Source organism: Bos javanicus, chromosome 11, assembly GCF_032452875.1.
Source record: "Bos javanicus breed banteng chromosome 11, ARS-OSU_banteng_1.0, whole genome shotgun sequence".
Classification (NCBI taxonomy): domain Eukaryota; kingdom Metazoa; phylum Chordata; class Mammalia; order Artiodactyla; family Bovidae; genus Bos; species Bos javanicus.
The window spans coordinates 28859675-28885399 of NC_083878.1; the positions used below are offsets into that span (position 1 = coordinate 28859675).

The 25725-nt window shown below is 44.8% G+C and overlaps 1 protein-coding gene across 5 annotated transcripts; it reads right to left on the minus strand.

Moving 5' to 3' along the window:
* Positions 1 to 602: 602 nt before the first annotated feature.
* On the minus strand, positions 603 to 25715 carry ATP6V1E2 (ATPase H+ transporting V1 subunit E2). Of its 5 annotated transcripts, XM_061432260.1 has the most exons (3): positions 25561 to 25715; positions 24373 to 24559; positions 603 to 1568 (listed from the first exon to the last, which is right to left on the minus strand). In XM_061432260.1, exon 3 carries the CDS (start codon positions 1464 to 1466, stop codon positions 786 to 788), a length of 681 nt encoding a protein of 226 aa, XP_061288244.1. In that variant the 5' UTR covers positions 1467 to 1568; positions 24373 to 24559; positions 25561 to 25715; the 3' UTR covers positions 603 to 785. The 5 variants fall into 5 exon arrangements, with proteins under 5 accessions (XP_061288244.1, XP_061288245.1, XP_061288242.1 ...); XM_061432261.1 differs by lacking the exon at positions 24373 to 24559; XM_061432258.1 differs by lacking the exons at positions 24373 to 24559; positions 25561 to 25715 and adding an exon at positions 8406 to 8505.
* Positions 25716 to 25725: the final 10 nt, after the last annotated feature.

The window sequence follows — 25725 nt, forward strand, 5'->3', positions numbered from 1 at the left end:
CAGTCGTCTCTGACCCTTTGCGACACCATGGACTGCAGCACGCCAGGATTCCCTGTCCATCACCAACTCCTGGAGCTCACTCAGACTCATGTCTATCGAGTCAGTGATGCCATCCAACCATCTCATCCTCTGTCGTAGACCCCAACTGCTGGGCAATTCTGAGCATGGAGCTCTGTGTGACTGCACTCATCGTACGCCCATGAAGTTGACCCTCTACACAAGAAAAAGAGTTCTGTGTGGGCGTGCATGCTAAGTCGCTTCAGTCGTGTCCCCCTCTCTGCGACCTTATGGACGGTAGCCCACAAAGCTCCTCTGTCCACGGGATTCTCCAGTCAGGAATATTGGAGTAGGTTGCCAGGCCCTCCTTGAAAAAGAGGTCTAAACCTTATTAAGTAAAATAAGAACAAGAAGCTGAAACAAAAAAAGAAAAACACACTTCAAATGCGTATTAAAGAAATTTAGGACACTCAGACGCATACATCAAGATTACCATTCACATCTCAGCTGAAAGATGAGCTAACGAGCAGATGTCTCTATGTCTTTCAGCCCAGACTGTAGAATTGACCAGGAGCTCTAGAATGTATAGATAAAATGGAATTCGATTTATAAGCATTAAGTCAGGCTTTATTCCAAAGTATAATGCCTTTAGCTAGTCAGAGAGTATTTCATAAAGATAGACCAATCCCAGGGCAAAACAGAGGAGGAGATATTACCAGTTTGCTTTGCCCTAATAGGTTATGCTTTTACGGCTTAGAAGTTCAACAGGAGCTTCACTTTCCAGAGGCTTATACAAAAAACTTCCTGTTGGCATTGGCTCCAAACAAGGCCTTTCGTATTTCTGGCATCTTTTGCTGGGATAAGAGATCCAGGCGACTTTCCAGAGTATTAGAAACCATTATTCTCTGATCGCTACTGTAGACCTCCACACCTCCAGTTGTGTCTGTAGCCAGTTGCACCTCTTTGTCAACTTGAACTTCCACACATCTGTGGGAGACTGCGGTGTACTGGGGGATGGCTCTTTGCACTGCAGCCTCCACCAGGAAGTGGTCCTGTGGCCTGCAGCGTACAATCACCACAGGCTCCAGCAGTCGGAGCAGACCCTGGAGCACTAGTTTATCCAGCAGCCCCTGGTAAAATTCTGGGTCTGTCACAATCCGGCTGAGTCTCAGCTTTGCATCATTCAGCAACTCTGAGATGAGGTCATTTCGGGCTCTCAGGACTTTCAGCCTTGCCTGATTCCTCAAGGTAGACATCTGGATTTTCTTCTGCTGCTCTATCTGCTTCTCTTTCTTCTCATAATACTCCATAATCTTCAGTCGCTGGGTTTGCACAAGGCGTCCTTTCTCAATGTTGAACTCTTCCTCAGCCTTGGCATCTATTTCTTCTGCCTTCTCATTGGCTTCCTGCTCAATGAAAGCCATCATGTGCTTAATCTGCTTTTGCACATCGACATCACTCAGGGCCATGGCTGCTCCTGGAAAGGGAGGTAGAGGAAGAACTGGTGGACCTCTGGTTCCTCTGACTTAGCGCAGAATTTCAGGTGTGTTTCTGGAGCTCCACTTTCTGAGCTGTGGAGTGTATGAAGGGAGGAAGGATAGAGTTAGGGTCCAAAGGGAAGGATCACAGAGACCATTTATTCATGACTCATGTCACAGATGAGGAAACTGAAGCCCAGAGAGGGAAAGCAACTTGTCCAAAGTCATACCCTAGTAGAATCAGACTCAAACTTGGGTTCCCAGAGTTCCATTTTTACTGCACTCATCACCTTTTTGTCATCAAATAATATGAGACAATCAAGACAAAAGATTTCCAGCCAGCAATGGCTCAATCATAGATAACAAGTGGAGAGAATGGAAAGGTCAAATTAATACAAAAATGGAAAGTGTAGGCACATTTCAGGTTGGAGAGGGCTGAGGGAGTCATAAGAAACTTGTGGTTAAACAGGATTCGATCTAGGAAGGTTGCCTAGAAAAAGAAAGGTCTTTAGTGCCTCAAAAGATACGAAGAGACACAATACTCATGGACAGATAGTGGCACCCTGGAGAGAACTGGAGGTGGGAGAGGTTGGCGCTAATCCTTTAACTGGAAGTGGTTTCCAAACCTAGATGTACGTATAAATCACCTGTGGACCTTTCAGGAATACAGCTTTCCAGGCCCCACTCCAGAATACTGAATTAGAAGCTCTGCCAGTAGGGTCTGCGTGGGAATCCATATCTTTAAGTCTCTCTGGGCCCTCCTACACTGTTGGTGGGACTGTAAATTGGTGCAGTCACTATGGAGAACAGTATGAAGGTTCTTCCAAAAACTAGAGTTGCCAGATGATCCAGCAATCCCACTCCTGGGCACACATCCAGACAAAACTATAATGTGAAAAGATACCTGCACCTCTAAGTTCATTTCAGCATTATTCACAAAAGCCAAGACATGGAAACAATCTAAATGTCCAAGAACAGATGCATGGAAAAAAGATGTGGTATATATATATTCACACACACATATATACAATGGAATCTTAGTCATAAAAAAGAATGAAATAATGCCATCTGCAGCTATATGGATGGACTTAGAGATTATCATGCTAAGCAAAGTAAGTCAGAAAGAGAAAGACATATATATATAACTTATCTGTGGAATCTAAAATATGACACAAACGAACTTATCTACAAAAAAGAAACAAACTCACAGACATAGAGAACAGACTTGTGGCTGCTAAGGTGGATGGGATGCAGGGGAGGGCTGGACTGGGAGTGTGGGACTAGCAGATGCAAACTATTATATATAGCATGGTTAAACAGCAAGGTCCTATGGTATAGCATAGGTAACTATATTCAATATTCTGTAATAAGCCATAATGGAAAAGAAACAAAAAAAAGACTCTCTGGGATGCTTAATGAGCCCAGGCAAATGATATAGGAAATTTTAAAAATGACATATGAAAAAATAAGACTAGCAATAAAGAGGCAGAAAATATTAAAAAGAACCTAACAGAAAATTTGAAGCTAAAGAATATAATAGCTGAATTGAAAAATTCACTAGAGGTGTTCAACAACAGACTTGATTATGGAGAAGAAATAATCAGCAAACTCAAAGATAGGCCATTTGAAAGTATCCATTATTGGAGAAGCAAAATTTTTTTTAAGTGCAGAAAGTCTAGGGACATATGGAACACCATCAAATGGATTAATATATGCACTATGGAAGTCCCAGAAGGTGAGGAGAAAGAAAGAAAGGAGCAGAAAGCTTATTTGAAGAAATAATGACTCCAAACTCCTCAAATCTGAGGAAGGCAATGGACATCCAGATTCACAAGCAAAACTGAAAAACCAACCAAATCATGTCTCTAAAACAAATCGGTGAAACATGGGGACAGCAGGAGAGGGACAAAAAATGCTGGAAGACAGAAAACAATGAACAAACCGGCAATAGCACATCTTTCTTTTACAAGTAATTATTTAAAATGTAAATGGATTAAACTCCATAATCAAAAGCTATAGAGTGGCTAAATGAAATTAAAAACAAAACAAGATCCAATCCTACGCTGTCTCCAAGAGACTCACTTTAAGAACACACATAGGCCGTGAAACACATATTCTTTTTACTTTCAAGTGAAAAGACAGAAAAAGACAGTCTGTGCAAATGGTAACCAAAAGAGAGCAGGAATGGCTGTACTTAAGTTATATAAAATATACTTCATGTAAAAAACTGTCCTAAGAGTAAAAGAAAGACATTTTATAAAAATAAAGGTCAATTCAACAAGAAGATATAATAACTATAAATAGATACATACCCAACATCAGACTACTATGAAGTAAACATTGACAGGACTGAAGAGTAATAGACAGGAACACAATAACAGTAAGAGTTCAACATCCAGAGAGAAGATCAATAAGGAAACAGAGGACTGTAACAATGATATAGATCAAACAGACCTAACAGACATAGCAAAATATTCCATGAACAGCGGCAAAATACACATTTTTCTCAAGTACAATTTTAACATTCTCCAGCATAGATTACGTTAGGTCACAAACCAAGTCTTAACAAACTGAAAAAGACTGAAATCATACCAAGCATCTTTTCTGACCACAATGCAATGAAACTAGAAATCAGTAGCAGAAGGAAAAATGGAAATTTCACAAGTATGTGGAAATTAAAATGCTCTTGAACAACCAGTAGCTCAAAGAAGACATCAAAAGGGAAATTAAAAAATATCTTGAGACAAACAAAAATGAAATACAACATACCAAAACTTGGGATGTAGCAAAAGCAGTGTTGAGAAAGAAGTTTATAGTGTTAAAAGCCTACAAGTAAAAAGAAGAAAGGACTGCCCTAGTGGTCCAATGATTAAGAAACTGCCTGTCAATGCAGGAGACACAGATTTATCCCTGGTTCAGGAAGATTCCACATGCCTCATGACGACTTAAGCCGGTGCATGACAACTACTGAAGTCTGCACTCTCTAGAGCCTGTGCTCCACGGACCAGAGAAGCCAACACAATGAGAAGCCCGCACACGGCAACCAGAGGAAGCCTGCTCACAGCAACAAAGACCCAGCACAGCCAAAAATACATATTTTTTTAAAAAAAGAAGAAAATTTTCAAATAAGCAACCTAATTTTATACCTTTAAGGAACTAGGAAAACAAAAACTAAGCCCAAAATTAGCAGAAGGAAATAATAAAAATTAGGGCAAAAATAAATGAAATAGAAAAATGGAGGGGGGGAATCAATAAAACTAAGAGCTTTTGAAATGATAAAACTGACAACCTTTAATTAGACTAAGAAAAAAACAGAAGACTCAAATAAAATAAAAAATGAAAGAGGAGACATTACTAACAGTGCCACAGAAATAAAAAGGATTATAAGAGATTACTATGAACAGCCATATGCCAACAAATTGGAAAACCTAAAAGAAATGGATAAATTCCAAGATACATACAACCTACCGAGACTAAATATAAATAGAAAATCTGAACATAGCTATAACAAGTAAGGAGATTGAATCAGTAATCAAAACCTCCCAGTGAAAAAATCCCAGGACCAGGTAACTTCAAAGGAGAACCCTACCAAAAAAAAAAATTAAAAAATCAATGTCAACTCCTTGCAAACTCTTCCGAAAAATGGAAGAGGAGGGAGCACCTCCAAATTCACTTTAAGAGGTCAGCATTTTTTCTTGGGCTCCAAAATCACTGCAGACAGTGACTGCAACCATGAAATTTAAAGATGCTTGCTCCTTGGAAGAAAAGCTATGACAAACCTAGACAGTATATTAAAAAGCACTTTGCCAACAAAGGTCCATATAGTCAAAGCTATGGTTTTTCCAGTAGTCATGTATGGATGTGAGAGCTGGACCATAAAGAAAGCTGAGCACCAAAGAATTGATGCTTTTGAACTGTGGTGTTGGAGAAGACTCTTGAGAGTCCCTTGGACCGCAAAGAGATCAAACCAGTCAATCCTAAAGGAAATCAACCATGAATATTCATTGGAAGGACTGATACTGAAGCTGAAGCTCCAATATTTTGGCCACCTGATGAGAAGAACTAACTCACTGAAAAATACCCTGAAGGTGGGAAAGATTGAAGGCAGGAGGAGAAGGGGATGACAGAGGATGAGATGGTTGGATGGCATCCTTGACTCAAGGAACATGAGTTTGAGCAAGCTTGGGGAGATGGTGAAGGACAGAGAAGCCTGGTGTGCTGCAGTCCATGGGGTCACAAATTGTTGGACATGACTGAGCAACTGAACGACAATAATTACCCTGATAACAAAGCCAAAGACACTAAAGAAAACTGCAGCCCAATATCCTTGATGAACACAGATGTAAAAATCCTCAAGAAAATATTAGCAAACTAAATTCAAGAGCATGTTAGAAGAATTATACACCATGACCAAGAGGGATTTATCCCTAGAATGCAAGGATGGTTCAACATATAAAAATCAATGATCATACAAATGATCATTCAACATGCAAAAATCAATCAGTGCAATATACCACATTAATAGAATGAAAGATAAAATCACATGATCATTTCAGATGAAGAAAAGGCATTTGAGAAAGTTAGACACCCTTTCATGATAAAAAAACAACCAACAAAGTAGGAATAGAATGAAATTACCTCAATATAATGCAGGTCATATATGAAAAGTGCACAGCTAACATCATCCACCTGGCTTCCCAGGTGGCGCTAGAGGTAAAGAACCTGCCTGTAATGCAGGAGACATAAGGACATGAGTTCAATCCCTGGGTCGGGAAAATCCCTGGAGAAGGAAATGGCAACCCACTCCACTATTCTTGCCTGGAGAAACCCATGGACAGAGAAGCCTGGAGGGCTATGGTTCATGGAGTCGCAAAGAGTCGGACACGACTGAATTGACTTAGCACACAGCATCATTCATACTCAACAGTGAAAAAATGAAAGCTATTTTTCTAACATCAGGAATAAGGCAAGGATGCCCACTCTTGCCACTTTTATTCAACATAGAATTGGAAGTCCTAGTCACAGCAATTAGACAAGAGAAAGACATCAAAATTGGAAACATACAAGATCAACATACAAAAATCAATTATTTCTGTAATATTAAAATGAATAATCTAAAAAGAAAATTAAGAAAACAATTCCAATTATAATATCATCAAAAAGAACAAAATACTGTGACTAAATTTAACCAAGGAAGCTAAATACTTGAACACTAAAAACTACAAATTACTGTTGGAAGAATTTAATGACACAAATAAATGGAAAGATAACCTATGTTCATTAGAAGACTTAATACTGTTCATACTACTCAAATCGATCTACAAATTCAATACAATCTCTATCAAATGCCCAATGGCATTTTTTTTAAGAAATAGAAAAAACAACCCTAAAATTAAAATGAAACCACAAGGAATCCTTCACAGCAAAACAGTCTTGAAAGAGAACAAAGCTGGAGGCGTCACACTCCTAACTTCAAAACATATTACAAACCTATAGTAATTAAAACAGTATAGTACTGGTAGAGAGACCAATATAACAGGATACAGATCCTAGAAATAAACCCACACAAACACAATAAAATGATCTTCAACAAGGGTGCCATGAATACGCAATGGGGAAAGGACAATCTCTTTAACAAATGGTACTGCTGCTGCTGCTGAGTCATGTCAGTCGTGTCTGACTCTGTGGGACCCCATAGATGGCAGCCCACCAGGCTCCTCCGTCCCTGGGATTCTCCAGGCAAGAACACTGGAGTGGGTTGCCATTTCCTTCTCCAATGCATGAAAGTGGAAAGTGAAAGGGAAGTCGCTCAGTCGTGTCCGACTCTTAGCGACCCCATGGACTATAGCCTACCAGGAGTTTCCAGGCAAGAGTACTGGAGTGGGTCGCCAGTGCCTTCTCTGAACAAATGGTACCAGGAAAACTAAATATCCTCAGGCAAAAGAATTAAATTGGACCCTTATCTTACACAGAAATCAACTCAAAATGGATTAAAGAATCGCATATAATCCAACAATTTCACCTCTGGAGATTTACCCAAAAGAATTGAAAACAGGATCTCAAAAGAGATATTTGCATTCTCATGTTCACTGAAGATTTACTCACAATAACCAAGAGGTAGAAGCAACTTAAATGTCTATTTATGATTGAATGGATAAAGGAAATGTTGTATATACATTCAATGAAGTATAATTTTGCCTTAATATGACAAGGAAATTCTGTCATATGCTATATCATAGATGAACCTTGAGGACATTATTATGCAATGTGAAACAAGTCAGTCACAGGAAAAATACTACATGATTACACTTAAATGAGGCATCTTAAGAATCAAATTCATAGAAGCAGAAAGTATAATGATGGTTTCCAGGGGCTAAATGGTGGGGAATTGGGAAGTTGCTGTTTAATGGGTATAGAGTTTCAATCATGCAAGATGAAAAAGTCCTAGAAATTGGCTATACAACAATGTGTATATAGCTAGTACTGTACACTTAAATTTTTTGTTAAGAGGGTAGACTGTATGTTACCTGTTTTTTTTAATTGGAAAAAAAAAAAAAAATGCTGTCCCCGAAAGATGTACCACTCACCAAAGCTTGTCGGAAAAACATACCCATGTTCGTGACAAAGACCAAGACTTTGGGTTCAACTTTGCAAACTGTCATCGGAAGTTAAAAAGAAAATAATTTAGCCCATCCATTCTCCATTATTTTAGGATGTAATTTTTCTTAAACTGCGCTTTTGTAAGTAAACAGCAAAACATTCTCTGTTCCTAAATAAGACAAGTCCATTAAATTTTTTTTTAAGGCTCTCTGGGTAACCCTGCTGATCACCAGCTTTGAAAGCCACTGTAAATGAAAGACAGAGAGTGGGAGATGCAGGAAGTTGCAGGTTAAGTGTATAGAGAAAAAAATGTACCAGACAAATCCTTACCAGCCCCCCTGCCAAGGGCCAGCCTTTGCTCTGGTGCCGGAGTCTGCAGGCAGAATGTGGAACTTGGAACACCTACTGGAACCTGGCACTGTTGCTTCCTTCTTTCTGCAGACGACCCTCTCAGTCTGACCTGGCAGCTCGAATGGAAAGAGCCAGGCTGTCACTGGGGAAGGCGAGCCAAGCCCGCCAAAAGGAGGCCAAGAGGAATTTCCTTGGCACACAGGCCTGGGCTGGGGGATGTGCTTGCACACCCAGAATCTCAATTAAGTTGGCACACGGTGGGCTTCAACTCTGGGGTGGGCCCACCTTAACCAAACCATCAGAGACAGATGTGTGTGTGAACCCAGGCAGCCAGTTTCTTAATTTACTAATGAAAGATACAGCCGTCAAGCTGGCAGCTCATGGCCCTCTTTCTCTGTATGTGAGTCACATGGGAAGCCAAATGCAAAAGTTGTCTAGTGAGAAACCAGGGCAAACAAAATGTGCCAGATGGTCTCTAAGAATGGCACGCTGGCCACAGGTGCTGGCATGCTCTGGTCCATAAGCGAGGACATCCTCTCCAAGTCCAGACAGGGCTCAAAGGGGGCATCACTGGCTTCCACAGTGTAAGTAATCTTCTGGAGTAAGATTGCTGGAATTGAGATCCTAGTTCAGCACTTAACATTTGTATGACTTTGGGGAATCAGCTCATGCCTTGAAGGCTCAGTTTCCTCATCTGTACAGTGGAAATAATAATAGCATGCACATCATAGGATTATTGTGAGGCTTAAATGAAAGAAGTGAGTGTTCAGCATAATGCTAAACACACAGTTAATCATCATGCTTGGCAGTTCCCGTCATCATCAGCGTCACTACTAGACTGCTACTGCTTTATACCTAGCTCTTCTCCTCTGCTTTAAGCATCATCATCGTCCCTCTGTATATGTACAGAGACTGCTTTGATTTCCATTCTCAAAAGTAAGTAGAAACACATCCTAGTCTTGCTTCCTTGTATTCAACTTAGTAACCCTGCAAGAAGCTTGAGAACCTCCCAGCGCTTCACGGCATATTCACCCGTGATCTCAGGTGGCCAGCCATATCCTTGGTGATGGGAGGTGAAGTCCTGGAATTTCAGGGCTCTTGGGCTGTGGGGGTGAGGTGGAGTCATCTCACAGCCTGTAACAGTCCCTGAAACTGCAGTCCTGAGTTCTCATACCTCCTCTGGGACTCCCACTTCTAATCAGTCTCTCGGTGCTGGGACTTGAAAGCAGCTGCACGGTGGGGCAGGGCTAGAAGTCAGGGATTGAGCAAGTGTCTCCGCAGGAACGCAGCTGCCCGTATAATGCATCTGGCTGATGTAACTTCCAGTCTGTCTGGGATGGGGATTATGAACTCACATGAGCCTGTGGCTCAAACAAAACAATGAAAAGGAGCTAAGAAATATGAAACATACGTGTCTGCTCTTGCACGAGGGCACAGGACTCTCCCGTCCCACGAGGCAGACTTGCACTGTAAGTGGCATCTGTCCTGCCCGTACTTGGTAGGGGACAGCACCCAAAGCTCTCAAGATGGTCTTACTCCCATAAACTATTCAATACCAAGGTCTCTTCACTGTCCCCCAGACACAGCAGGCTCAGCCCTACCTAACTCACATAGCTTGTGATCACACAGTTCCCTCAGCTAAACAGCCTTCCTCTGCTTCTCTCCACTTAACTAAATCACATCTACATCTTCGGCCCAATGTGAGTCCCACTACCTCCTTGACCTCTGGACTCCTCCTCAAAATGACAGCATGGCCTATTTTCCAGATATAATTCACAGTCTTTTGATGCTCCAGTTACCTTGCTTCCTCCAGGAAATTCCTTGAGGACAAAAATCTCCTTCTCTAGCAGGGGTTGGATGCAGACTCGTTAAACATGAATTGATTGGATTAAAGGCTTGAGGCTGGGGTGGGGGGAGTACTTTTTTTTTTATCGTGAATTATAACACACATTCAGAAAAGTATACAGCTTAATGAATTATTATGAGGCAAACTTGCAGTAACCAGCACCCAGGTCAAGCACAAGGACATTACCAGCACCCCCAGAAACCCCTCCTTATGACCTTGGGGAAGAAGACATTTCAAAGCTGATGATTTTATATTCATAGGCATAAGAGGTGTTCTTAGAGGAAGTGTGGGCTTGGAAATCTCTCTTCGCCAGTCCTCACCTACAGGAGCCTGTGTGCACCTTGGAGAATCCTTGTCACCACGAGAGGGAGGAGGGGAAGCAGGCATGCTTGGGGGGCCAAATGTGTCTGTCAGCCTGGAACCCTGTCCAGACCCTGAGGCTACTGTTCCTCATTCCAGCTGGGATTTGTAAGTCTGAGAGGTCATGTGTCCAGGTCTGGGCTCCCTGGTTTAAGGACAAACAGCACCAAACCGGGGCCTCCAGACACTTAGAGATGACAGAGTGAGCAAGGGAAGGGTGCCCGGGGCAACTTGCAGGGCCCAAGAAGTGGGTGAGGAAATTCAGAAAAATAAGGACTCCTCTGGGGGGTTTAAAATACTTAATATGTGGAAGGGGGGGTCCCCTTTTCTGTCTTTGGACAAATATTTGCTGAACATCTACTACATGCCAGGTACCATGTAGGCACTAGAGATAGAGAACAAGCAAACACCAGCCCTGCCTCCCAAGCCCACGATGTCATAGGAGGGACCAACAGGTCAACAGGAAGTCACACTACAGGGTGGCCTGTTAGCAATCAGCAGCTCCAAGACAGCTAGGTGAGGACTTCGCTGGTGGTCCACCGCCTAAGACGCCAAGCTCCCAGTGCAGGGGGCCAGGGTTCGATCCCAGATCAGGGAACTAGGTCCCATACACTGCAGTTAAAGATCCCACATGCCACAACTAAGACCTGACATGGCCAAATAAATATATAGTAAAAAAAAGAAAAAGGCTAAGCAAATGAAGGGATCCAATGCCTAAATCCCTCCCTCCCAAGTTCACCATGGGCTCTTTTATAATGAATTGTTCTGCAACCATTAAGCTATGTAGCGGGTGGTTTGAAACACACCATTAGTGACAACAAATGCTTTAGATGCAGGTCACTTCCCTGGTAGCTCAACTGATAAAGAATCCACTTGCCACGTAAGAGACCCAGGTTCTATCCCTGGGTCGGGAAGATCCCCTGGAGAAGGAAATGGCAACCCATTCCAGTATTCTTGCCTGGAGAACTTCATGGACAGAGGAGCCTGGTGGGCTACAGTCCACGGGGTCTCAAGAGTCAGACACGACTTAGTGACTAAACCATCACCACCACTTGGAAAAGGTAGCAAGTTGGTATATTCATGAAGGAGGGTTTTCCAAATAGATAAGAATCAATCAAGTTGTTAGGGATACCTGACTCGAAGCAATGCCTTGGGGTTTCCAGAAGGACTCTGGCTCAGAAACGTGGAAGGGTACCTGAACCCAACATAGGAAGGAATAAGAGCAAGCAGAGGACACAGGCTGTGACTGCAGACTGCAGTAGAAGGAGTGGTCCTCTGGGTAAAGGGTCAACCTCGGAGGGAGAGGCATGGATGGGGATTGAAGGACAGACACTTGAGAAGCAGGAAGAGAAAGTGAGAGTCTTTTGACAGGGAGAACGCTGTGGGCAGAGGCACTGTGCTGGGAATGTGTAGGAGGTCTGAGCGCAGAGAACAGATTGGATCAGCAGCAGCAGACAGGCCTCCAGTGGCAGTGGGAGTGAGCGATGTCTAGAAAGTCGGAGCTCAGTTGGGGAAGATTTGAAATGTCAGACTGAGGGCTGGGACATGAGGCTAAGGAGACCCATTAAAGGTTTTGAGTAGGGATGTGACTTGGCCAAACCCGGGTTTAGAAAGATTAGCCTGGTGGTGGTGAAAGCTGGAGAGTCTGGCTTTAAGTAAATGCCAGGTTGAGACTGCATGGATGCTTGGACAAGAACATGAGAACAGAGGTGGAAGGAGATGGGGTACCAGAGCTGGCAGGTTTGAAGACTCAGGGTCTGGCCCTGGCAGCACCTGCCGAAGCTCCACCCACAGGGTTGAGCTGCTCAGCTCAGTGTGAAGATACGGGAAAGCAGGTGTGAGGCACACTGCTCCTTCCAGAGCCAGCTGGGGATAGAGAAAGCAACAGCCAGAGAGTTCATTTGGTGAGGAATTAAAAGACCCATCCCCCCAGAGAGGAAATCAGAAGTGTCCACAAAGCTTTATCTCTGCTTCAGTTGCTGATAACTAAGGGGACACATACAGTTTTAATCTAAGAACTCCATCCCAGTGGCAAAGCAGGCTGTGATTGGGACTGGAGAAAGCTAATGCCCACAAGAGGCAGGCAGGTAATATAAAGTAGAGAATCAGGTAGGGTCAGAGACATTTCTTCCCCAAATAATGTACATTAAGAATTTACAACTTAGTTTCTCCTTTTCACACATCTGCAGGAAGGTTACTTCAAAGGAGTCCAGTTCTCCCAGAGAGCAATGTGCTACAAGTTGCATAGCTAAAGGTTTGCAGTGGTGGCTCCCCACACCTCCAAAACAAAACCCCTCCGTTTCATCGCTGCCTAAAGGGCTCAGCCTTCTGAGTCTCCTGGAAATGGGGACGTGGGGGCACAAGTTCTCATATTTTAGGGAAGCTGGAAATCCCATTTGAAAAGTAAAATCCTTTTATCTTTTTTTTTTGTCTTATTGTGGTAAAATACACATAACAAATTTTTGTCATTTTAACCACTAAGTAATGTTCTGCTGCTGCTGCTAAGTCGATTCAATCATGTCCGACTCTGTGCGACCCCATAGACGGCAGCCCACCAGGCTCCCCCGTCCCTGGGATTCTCCAGGCAAGAACACTGGAGTGGGTTGCCATTTCCTTCTCCAATGCATGAAAGTGAAAAGTGAAAGTGAAGTTGCTCAGTCGTATCCGACTCTTAGCGACCCCATGGACTGCAGCCTACCAGGCTCCTCCATCCATGGGATTTTCCAGGCAAGAGTACTGGAGTGGGGTGCCATTGCCTTCTCCGAAGTAATGTTCAGTGGCATTAAATACATTCACATTGTCGTGTGACAGACATCACCAATCATCTCCAGAATGCTGTACCCATCAAACACTAACTCCTCATTCCGTCTTCCCGCATTTCCTGGCAACCACTGCACTACTTTGGGTTTCTATGCATTTGACCACCCTCAGTTCAGTTCAGTTCAGTCGCTTAGGGATGTCTGACTCTTAGCAACCCCGTGGACTGCAGCACGCCAGGCTTCCCAGTCCATCACCAACTCCTGGAGCATGCTCAAACTCACATCCATCGAGTCGGTTATGCCATCCAACCATCTCATCCTCTGTCATCCCCTTCTCCCCCTGCCTTCAATATTTCCCAGCATCAGGATCTTTTCCAAGGAGTCAGTTCTTCACATCAGGTGGCCAAAGTAGTGGAGCTTCAGCTTCAGCATCAGTCCTTCCAATGAATATTCAGGACTGATTTCCTTTAAGAATGACTGGTTTGATCTCCTTGCAGTCCAAAGGACTCTCAATAGTCTTCTCCAACATCACAGTTCAAAAGCATCAGTTCTCTGATGCTCATTTTTCTAGAGCTGACCACTCTTGAAACCTCTTGGGAGTGGAATCATTTGTCCTTTGTGACTGACTTATTTCACGTAGCAAAATGTATTCAAGGTTTATCCATGTTGTAGCACTTGTCAGAATTTCCTTCCTTTATAAGGCTGAATAACATTCCATTGTATGTACCTATCACATTTTGCTCAGTTGTCAGTGGCATTTGGGTTGCTTCTACCTTTTTGCTATTATGAATAACATTCCTCTGAGTGTGGGTGTACAAATATCTGTTCCAGTCGTTGCCTTCAATTATTATAGGTATTTACCTAGAAAGGGAATTGCTGGATCACATGGCAATGCTCTACTTTTTGGAGGAAACTGTGCCATTTTCCACAGTGGCTCCACCATTTTATATTCCCACCAGCAATGCAGCAAGGGTTTCAATTTCCCCATGTCTTCACCAATATTGTTATTTTCTGTGTTTTTGATAAAAGCCTTCCTAATGGGTGTGAGGTGGTACTCATTATAGTTTTGATTTGCATTTTCCTAATGATTAGTGATGTTGAACATCTTTTCATGTGCTTATTGGGCATTTGTGTATTTTCTTTGGAGAAATGTCTATTCAGGCCCATTTTAAAAACCAGGTTGCTTTTGTCGTTTAGTTGTAGGAGTTCTCATCACCTTGTGGTCCTGAGCACTCCAGCTGCCAGCCAGGTAGCCAGCCAGCCAGCAAACAAAGCTTCTAGATAGGGTTTTTCAAAGTGTGGGCTGTAAAACCAAAAGGAATAGAAAATCCAAAATTCATTACAGGTAGTGAGCTTAAGTGCTGTTTGTCAAATTTTTGTCATATATATGATGCATACGTACATACGTATTCTGGTGCACAATGAAAATGTATTTGTTAACTGTGATTTAACATACAAAACAGAAGAATTGATACTTTTGAACTGTGGTGCTGGAGAAGACTCTTGAGAGTCCCTTGGACTGCAAGGAGATCCAACCAGTCCATCCCAAAAGAGACCAGTCCTGGGTGTTCATTGGAAGGACTGATGCTGAGGCTGAAACTCCAATACTTTGGCCACCTCATGAGAAGAGTTGACTCATTGGAAAAGACCCTGATGCTCGGAGGGATTGGGGGCAGGAGGAAAAGGGGACGACAGAGGATGAGATGGCTGGATGGCATCACCAACTAGATCCACATGAGTTTGGGTGAACTCCGGGAGTTGGTGATGGACAGGGAGGCCTGGCATGCCGAAATTCATGGGGTTGCAAAGAGTCGGACATGACTGAGCGACTGAACTGAATATACAAAACATTTGAACAACAGTGACCTCCGGACTTTCCTGATGGTCTAGTGGTTAAAACTCTGTGCTCCCAATGCAGGGGACTTGGGTTTGATTCCTGGTCAGGGAACTAGATCCCACATACTGCAACTAAGACCCAGTGCAGCCCAATAAATAGTACTTTTAAAAACAAAGCGACAACGAAAAACTCTGACCTCAAGTTAATTGAATCCAACCTCCTTAGAAGGCAACCAGTGTTACTCAAGCAGACCCTGGAAATTCTCCCTCAATCGATCTATGGAAGTATTCATCCCCAAAACACATCTCTTCTAGGTGGGGATGGGGGTGGATGGAAGTGGTCTGAGATTCTGGCTACATGACGTATGAGGAGCATGGTCACTCAGGCATATCCAGTTTTTTGTGAGCCCACGTACTGTAGCCTGCCAGGCTCCTCTGTCCATTGAATTTTCAGGCAAGAATGCTGGAGTGGGTTGCCATTTCTTCCTCCAGGGAATCTTTCCGACTCAGGGGTTGAATCTGCGTCTCCTGTGTCTTCCTGCATTGGCAGGCAGAGTCTTTATCTTTATGAGCCACCTGGGAAGCATGAGCAACTTACATGGCTAATATCTACTGAGCATGCCCCCAGGGGCTGGGCAGTCACAGGACATCATGGGATGGTAGCTGAGGGTAGGAACCAGGCTGCCCCTGAAGTAAGAGGCCTCTCTCTGCCCTGGATGCCCCCATGGGCCATAACTGGTGTCATGAGAAGTGCAATGGATGGAGCATCAGAGGTAAAGGGTTCAATCCTGATGTCACTCACAGGCTGGGTGATCTGGATAAGGGCTCACAATCTGTTCCAACTCCCTCTGGATAAAGACACAAAGCCTCATCTGTTTACAGAGAGGGTGTTACTGAGGAATTCTGTGAAAGCCAAATGCTGTGTTAAATGCTAGGTGAACCACAGGTGTCCTCATTCACAAAACACCACCCCAATCATCCTGCCCTTTCCAGAACCTCAAGCTGCCTTGAGGTAGGAGCAGGCCAGTAGTCATACCCCTCGAAAGCCCCCAGGCAAGTGGAGGGTGGGCTTGAGGTCATCCAGGAGCCCCAGGACACAAGCTTTTCTAAGGGAGCTGGCTGCCCAAGTCTCCAGCTGGTGGGCCACGGTCAGGGATAGCCTAGAAAGAGCAGATGCTCTGCTTGTTCAATGTTTGCTACCTGTTCCCAGTTCAGGGGATGCATTCAGATGCCAAATGCTTCTCTGCTGCTGCTGCTGCTAAGTCGCTTCAGTCGTGTCCGACTCTGTGCGACCCCATAGACGGCAGCCCACCAGGCTCCCCGTCCCTGGGATTCTCCAGGCAAGAACACTGGAGTGGGTTGCCATTTCCTTCTCCAATTCATGAAAGTGAAAAGTGAAAGTGAAGTCGCTCAGTCGTGTCCAACTCTAGCGACCCCATGGACTGCAGCCCACCAGGCTCCTCCGTCCATGGGATTTTCCAGGCAAAAGTACTGGAGTGGGTTGCCATTGCCTTCTCCAAATGCTCCTCTAGTATTGACTTAATGTTTGCTGCTATAGGTCCTGACTGGCTTCACCTCTGCTAAGAGACACAGCTCAAGCCCAGAAGCAGGGTAGCTATTGGCTTGCAAGGAAGAGAGTGTATCCACTCAACTGTGTCCCTCACGGTGCACAGGGGCTTCCATATGACATAGTTGGGAAAAGCTCTTTCTGACCCCCTCTGTGCTCATCTTAACACTTTGCCCAGAGATCAAACCAGTCAATCCTACAGGGAATCAATCCTGAATATTCACTGGAAGGACTGATGCTGATGCTGAAGCTGAAGCTCCAAGCCAGCTGATGCAAAGAGCTGACTCACTGGAAAAGAGCCTAATGCTAGGAAAGATTGAGGGCAGGAGGAGAAGGAGGCAACAGAGGATGAGACGGTTGGATGGCATCAGTGACTCCATGAACATGAATTTAACCAAACTCTAGGAGATAGTGAAGGACAGGAAAGCCTGGTGTGCTGCAGTCCATGTGGTTGCAAAGTATCAGACACAACTTAGTAACTGAACAACAACAGAGTCCAGTACATAGCATTTAAGCATTATCTGTTGGACTCATAGATAAACGGATGGATAGTGAGGAAAGAGTCTTCTGTATAGACTGTCACAATCCTAGGGATCTGCAACTCTTTTTCAGATGGAGGAGAGAGGAATGTGAAGAGGTGCTGCAGTGGTTGCCCCAGGGAGACACCTCCTCCTGTTCCACCCACAAACTTGGAAACTAGAGCTCAATAAGAATTTAACTCCCTGTGGCATTTCACTCTGTGCCTGCACATGAGTGGAAACAGTGACAGATTTTATTTTCCTGGGCTCCAAACTCACTGCAGACACATGACTGCAGCCATGAAATTAAAAGACGCTTGCTCCTTGGAAGGAAAGTGATGACAAACCTAGATAGTGTACTAAAAAAGCAGAGACATCACTCGGCTGACAAAGGCCCATATAGTCAAAGCTATACTATTTCCAGTAGTCATGTGAGAGTTAGACCATAAAGAAGGCTGATTGCTGAAGAACTGACAGTTTCAAACTGTGGTGCTGGAGAAGACTCTTGAGAGTCCTCTGGACAACAAGGAGATCAAACCAGTCAATCCTAAAGGAAACCAACCCTGAATATTCATTGGAAGGACTGATGCTGAAGCTGAAGGTCCAATACTTTGGCCATCTGACGCAAAGAGCTGACTTGTTGGAAAAAGACCCTGATGCTGGGAAAGACTGAGGACAGGAGGAGAAGGGAGCAACAGAGGATGAAATCGTAGGATGGTATCACCGACTCAATGGACCAGAGTTTGGGCACACTCTGGGAGACAGTGAAGGACAGGGAAGCCTGGCATGCTGCAGTTCATGTGTTTGCAGAGTCGGACACCACTTAACAACTGAACAATGAGCAACTTAGCATAAGCAACGGACTCAAGAGAATACTCCCTCCTCTCTAGTACTCAGTCTTGAAAAGTCTCCTCAACTCAGCAAGACCACTAAGGTCAACTTTGGTTCAATTGTGCACTGCGATTCAGAAAGTACTTCCGGCAGAAAGGGTAATAGAGTTTGCCTCGTTTGTTCCTGTCTTTCAGAAATCACAGTCCTGAACTACATTCAATATCTGAAAACAGGGATTTAGGTATGGTAGAAGTTGGAATCTCTGCTCGCACTGCATGAGGCACATTGAATACAGCCATCCAGTCCTCCAAAGTCTTCTCAGGAGGCTGGAGTTGTGAGGAACAGAAGCTGGAAGTGGTTAACAGAACAGAAAAGGAAATTCTAAGGATTATGCGTGGCTCACAGGATAGTGGCAGGCTAGAGAAGCTGCTCAGGACTGTCTTTACAGGAACCACGCCCAACATATGCCTCAGGACCTGCTCTGATGAGAAAACCACTTCTGGTATTGTTGCTGCCAACAAATTCTAGACACTCAGTGTATACAGTGGTCACTTCTGCACCAGGAACTCAATTACACCACAACCAGCACCACCACCCACCCTATGTGCCACTTCCTGTATTCAGCACTGAGTTGTGGGCCAAGCACCAAAGCTGCGAGAGTGCGCTCTGTATTTAACTGTAGTCACTCCAGCTCTTGAGTCTGACAAGGAAAGCAGGAGTCTGTAACAGCTTCCACAAGAGTGATCTTTTTCTTCCCACCAAGACTTACAAAGTGGAAGATTCCCCAAATTCAAAATGCGCATATAACACTCAGTGACCACAGGATCCACTACGGAAAAATAATCATCAACAAATCTTGGATGGTTTTCTGGCACTGTTAAAACTGAAGCCTGGAATAAAATCATTAATTTCATTTCTGGAAGATGGATCTATGATCTGGCCTCCTTTGAACCTTACAGGAGGTGGCCACTCCCAGATCATAGAAGTATTCTGTACCAGCAGCCTTAAGAAGTGTCCTTTTCTATGATTCAGCAATAGTGGCAATGCCATCTGTTATAATGACTGGTCTCCTGACCTAGGATGCAGCAAAAGATGGTTAGAAATGAAGATGGGAAAACATTATTAAGGGTGCTTGAGCTAAAATTCTCAGAGGCTGGGATTTACTTCTGAGTTTCTAGTATGTAACAAGCTAGAAAAAAGGAGATCTAGATGTGTTCTAGAAACATAACTAGAAATGAAATCAAGTGAGCCCGATGTATTGGATTTTTTAAATCATCCTGATCATCAGAAACCACTGACCTTTAAGAAATTGCTGCAGTGTTTAAGCCATTAACATCTCAGCTAAAAAATAGTGTAATACATTACATCTGACCCCTAAGAGAAAAGGATGCAGATGGGAGGTTTTAGTGGTAGGAAGAAAAAGAGGAATAGGTATGGCACACAGTGTGATGCTACAAAGGTGGGCCAGGTGGAGTCTGGGAAGCAGGAGAGCCCTGGGGAGTGAAGAGGCTGCAGTCTGAAGACACTGGGCAAGTATGGAGGAAAGAAGCATAATTGAAGAGCAGAGGAGGGCCTTTCTTGGTGGTCCAGTGGCTAAGACTCTGGGCCTCCAATGCAGGGGGCCCAGGTTCAATCCCTGGTCAGGGAACTAGATCCCACATACTGCCAACTAAAGATCCTGAGGGCTGCAACAAAGATCAAAGATCCAGTGTGCTGCAACTAAGACCAAGTGCAGCCAAATAAATAAAAGAGCAGAAGGGACCAGGTAGAAGAATGATTACCATTTTACCTCCTTGCCAATAACTCTAAGAAGGAAGTTTGAAGGGGGAAAGGAGTAACTACTATCAGCCAAGAATCAGGGACTCACACCAAGCTTGGATTCATGTAGTGACAAATCAACTGACTGAAATTTAAAACAAATCACAGATTTGACTTGGATCCTTCTCACCTCCCTCTTCCCTTGAAATTTGCTTTTTCTTTATTTCTAGTATAGCTTGGGGAGACCTTGAATCTTTGACTGTTGGCAACAATCCAGGGGTAATAGGTATTGTTGGTTGCCTCCCCAGCATATATTACCCCCCCATGCCTACTGTCCACTGCGCAGGAAACATAGAGTTTGAGGGGGAATAAAACTCTGGCCTTGGGGTGGGCCCTGACCGGCCTAATAAGGATAGTTCCAAGCCCCTGTCCCAGCAATGGTTTCCGGGACAGCCAGTAGCCCAGGCCTAAGGCAATGAGCATCTGACATTCTGCTGGCCACCGTGATGAACTCAGCTAATCTGAAGAGAGGAAGTCCAAGAACTTTGTGTATTAAGTGAATCAAGAGAAGCTCTCTCTCCTGCTGGGCAGTGTGGTATACGGGTGGTAAGGCCTGGACCTGGTGTAACCATTTTATTTTCAAGACAGAAAGCAACCTAAGTAGGACGCTGACCCAGAGAGAAGAGAAAAACTGAAAGAAGTGCAGGAAAAAAAATTGATTCAGGGTTTTGATCAAGCCATACTCGAAGCCTGAGCTACTTCTGGTTGTTTCAATCAAAGAAGTCCATACATTCCCTTTGCTGTTGAAACCATTTGGGCTGACTTTCCTATTCCTTGGAACCCAAAGCATCATGACACCAAATGATCTACTGGAATCCAGTTGTTCATTTCTGGAGTAAATGTGAGGGGACACAAACAAAATGACAGAAAGCGAATACATTTTAGAAACTTAGTGACCTTCTGGAGTTCTACTCTCAGCTTGATTTAGGCAGTTGGTCACATGTTTAATCACCAAGAGGAGACTGGTAAATTTCGAAAAGTTAGGAAGAAACCTAAAGAAGTAAAGAGGATAAAACAGAGAAGATTTAAAAGGGAGAGAAGGGATATGTCAATGGAATCATAACATAGACACCTCAGAGTACCCCAGCCCTTCTCTGTGTTACCAAGCCCTGTGAACTTGGTCATCTAAACTTCTGCTTCTTCTTCACTTTCACAGCCATGCCTGATCCAGACCTTCTTGACCTCTCTCCTCCTCACTTTCTCTGCCTTCACTCTGGTCCCTTCTAAATCCATGTTCTACACCACTCCCAGAGTGGTCATCTCAAAAGATAGCTCGAAACTTGTCATTTCCAACTGAACACTTTTAATGCCTCCTTCCTGTGGAACATGGGAAATAGTATGAGCTCAGACCAATTATTTTGAAAGCTAGCTCTGCCACTTAGCAGCTACATGACTTTGAGTAAATGTCTTAATTTCTCTGCACATCACCTATCTTGACTGCAGTGATAATACTATCATAGACAAGATTCCTTTACCAGTGACAGAAAACCAATCTACACCATCTAGGCAAAAAGGAAGGGAGGACTTATTAAGTGACCAACTGAAGCCCACTAGTATACAACAGAGTTTCAGGGATACCCAGAATCAGGAACTCATAAATATCCTGTGTCATCCCTGCCACTTTTAAGGGGGATGGGTGGAGAGCACCTCTCTCCATTTTTGTTTCTCTGTGCATTGTTGCTTCATTTCCTTGAGTTGACTATTTTGTAAATGTCTGAAACATGAAGCAGGAATGACTCACTGCCTTTAGGCTCTTATCTTCCAGTTAGTTAGTACCAGTTTTGAATCCCAAATTCAAACTTCTCAAGAAGGATTCTGGTCATCCCATCTGGTGTCAGGTGCCCAGGGCTAATCAATGGAGGTCAAGGACAGGATGTGTATGAAGAGGGCATCTACCATTTAACCATATGATCAGAACCTCCCTGGTGGTCCAGGGGTTAAGGCTCCATGTTCCCAATGCAGGGAGCCTGGGTTTGATTGCATGCCACAACTAAAAAATCCTCTATGCTGCAACTAAGACCTGGAGCAGCCAAATAAATCAACAGGTAAATGTTTTTAAAAAGAAAAAGAAAATAAACCACACGATCACAGAAAGAACATGTAACACAAGCAAAGGGTGTTGTTTTGGATAGAGAAGCCAGTAGGTATTCTCTATGAATTTTATCTTGCGTGGTTATTTTGGGGGTGTAATAGGATGACCTATGAAATGAGCAGCAAATACCTAGGACAGTGCCTGGGCACAGTACACAGTGACAGCACACAGCAAATCCTCCTTTCCTCCCTTCATCACATCCTTACTGCCAGAGCCACTGTTTACCTAGCTAGTGCCTTTGTCTGGATAGCAAGGAGATCAAACCAGTCGATCCTAAAGGAAATCAACCCTGAATATTCATTGGAAGGACTGATGCTGAAGCTGAAGCTCCAATACTTTGGCCACCTGATGCAAAGAAATAACTCATTGGAAAAAGACCCTGAGCTGACTCACTGAAAGCAGGAGAAGGGGATGACAGAGGATGAGATGGTTGGATGGCATCACTAACTCAATGGACATGAGTTTAGGCAAACTCTGGGAGACAGTGAAGGACAGGGAAGCCTGCCATGCTGCAGTCCACAGGGTCGCAAAGAGCCTGACACGACTTAGTGAATAAACAACAATAACAAATTAAAAAGATGTCCCTCTGTGGGTGGATGCCACCCCATAGGCACAGGTCTGATAAGCAGAAGAGGCCTCTGTGATAAAAAAGTGCCCCTTCTTCCCGTGTACACAGCCTTAGGCTAGGGTCATGGCTTTGCAGGTATCACGTGGGCCTTTCTGGGTATCCTATTTCTCCCTTTGCCTTTGTGCAGTGCACAGACTGCCCAGCCCAGGTTGGCCCTGCATGCCCTTAACGTGGCATCCAGAGGCCCATGGCCTGGTAGCACCACACAGTTCTCAATTAAACACAAATCAGTTCTTTCACACCACTAATCCTGCATTCTGTCCACCCTACATGGCTCAACATTCCCAAGAAGTTGCGTGCTGTTCCTTCTTTCTGTCTTTCCCAGGCATTCTTATCTCACTCCTATTAAACCCCAGGCCAATGACACCCTTCTGCACACCCAGAGCTAGGTACTAACAGCCTTCCTGCACATCCCAAAGACTGTTCTTCATCCCCTACTACAGCACTGAACACATTATATAGTACTTATCTGTTGAGATCTGTTTCGTCCTTCTAGCTAACCTATTGGTGGGCTGACCTGGGCATCTGGGATAATACTCCCCTCTGCCTCCATATACAACTGGTGGAATCAACCCAGAGCTCGAAGTACTCCTGGCAGTCTGTTTTGGCTTTTCTATGGGCCAAAGGGATGAAGTCACCATCATCAATGAAGTCACCATTGCATGATTCATCTGACATCAGTTCCCCATTTGGAATGTCCTGATATTCCCAGAACTTCTCCCAAAGGATCCAGAACCTAGAGACCCTTCCATCTGTCAAGGTTTTGGAGCTAATCATCCAGCTCTCTGGATCCCCAGTAAATATCTGCCTTTCTGAAAAGCAGCAAAAGAACTGAGAGGCTGGAGTCTTGAATGGAGGAAGCCTCCATCCTCCCAGTCCTGGAACAGACCTCATTATCCCTCATAAAAGCCTCCCCCATGTCTCTAGCAACTGGCCCAAAGCCTTTACCAGGATCTTTCAGAGTACATTGTGAAGAGCTCTAGAGTTGTCAAAGGTGAGCCTTGATCACACCCTATGGACAAGCTCACATTTACAGATGAGAAACCTGAGGCCCTGAGGAGTGGCATGGTCAAGGTCACACTGCTAACTACGATCAGTCAGTTCAGTTGCTCAGTCATGTCTGACTCATTGCAACCCCATGGACTGCAGCATGCCAGGCTTCCCTGTTCATCACCGACTCCTGGAAGCTTACTCAAACTCATGTCCATTGAGTCCAATCATCTCATCCTCTGCTGTCCCCTTCTCCTCCTGCCTTCAATCTTGCCCAGCATCAAGGTCTTTTCCAATGAGTCAGTTCTTCGCATCAGGTGGCCAAAGTATTAGAGTTTCAGCTTCAGCATCAGTCATTCCAATGAATATTCAGGATTGATTTCCTTTAGGATTGACTACTGTCAGAGCTGAAACCAAATGTCTTCTCTCGGCTGACAGTATGCAGTAGCTCCTTAACCTGTCTCAATAGACTCCTTTCAGTATTCTAGTGGCAGCAAATGCTGCCTGAAGAAGTGGTCCTGCAGGCAAAGGAGGCAAGTCCTCCTTCCTTCCCCTCTAGAAGGAAGTGGCAGAGATTGGCCTTGAACTGAGATCTGACTTCAAGACACTGAACTGCCTTCCTTAACCGGGCGTTCAGTACATATAAAGTGTCTTTCAGATTGACTGCATAATCTAAAGCAGCTGGCAGTGTAAATACTCACACTCAAACACGATGGAGGGGTCTGGTGAGACATCCAGTGGGACTCCACAAGGAACTTCTGACAAGCCAGGATGTCTTTCAGGACAATGGAAATCAGATTTGGGATTTGAGGGTTGAGGCCTCGGAAGCATGGCATGAGTACATAACCAACTGAGCATTTCCCACGGTGTGTTCCCAGAACCTGAATGCTGAAAAGAGGTGGAGACCTTTGGGATAACCACTTCACCTGTCTGCGTCTCAATTTGTTTACCTATAATCTGAGAGAGATCTCAGGGAGACCGTATGGTTGACCTCTGCGGTGCCTCTCAACACAGCGTTTTCTGATCCTGTGAACTGATGACAGGAAGCGATTTATCTGGCGTCAGCAAGGGGAGGGAGGGTGTGGTGTCAACGTGGAGTGTATCATCCCCGCCTCCCCTGTCCTCCAAGGCCTAAACTTAGAAGCAGCACTTTTGGCCAGTGAACAGATGGGTGTTTCCAGGCTTCGTCCAGGCGGGAGGGCAGGGGTTGTCGCCTGGCTCACTGGCCATGTCTTTGAGCTCTGGGGTGTAACACTCCTCAGGGATCCCAACCTAACACCTTCGAGGGATACTGGGACTGTAAAGGGGCCTCAGAGAATGTCGCCTCTAGGGGGAGCACAGGTACACCCGCAGCATCCAGAGTCGCCCAATCTACCTTTTCTGGCAAGGAGGGCGGGGGGTGGAGAGTGCGTCAGTGGTTCAAGATGCTGTAACTCCCTTAGTCACCAGTTTCATAGCAAATGATGTGGACAGCATGGGTTGGGTTGGTGGAGGGGAAGGAAGGGAAACCAAGCCTCAATTCAGGAGTTCCTACTTTCCAGCTCAGGGACTACCGCCACCCCTCCCCTGTCACTCCCGTGCGCCTGAAAAAAAAAAAAATTTTTTTTTTCAAACTCTCTTGGCCTTTCTTCCTTCCCGATTTCTAGTTCTATTGTGCATTTAGAGGCTAATAGAATGGATCCTGCCTTCCGGGTGGAGTTTAAATATATACGAATAATTTTGCACGACTATTGCGTCATCATAAAAGTCGTCGTGGTCCCCCAAGAGGGCTCCACGTCTTCTCCCAGCTTCGGGGCCTTGGGACGCTTCTGGGCGCTGCGGGCACTTTCGCGAGGAGCCCTCGGCTCCGCCCGAGCGCGGGTTTCTCGGCCCCCCTCCCCCAGTCTCACCTTCCTCCCCGCTACGCTGCTCTTCGGCTCCTCCTCCACGCCCCCTCCCCGCAGCCCCCGCGCGGAGCCAAGCTAGGGTGAGCCGGCAGGGCAGAGCGGCGGCTGCGGGCGGGGCGCGGGGCTCTGGAGCCGGCAGGCGGGCGGGCGGGGGCGCGAGGCTGGCTG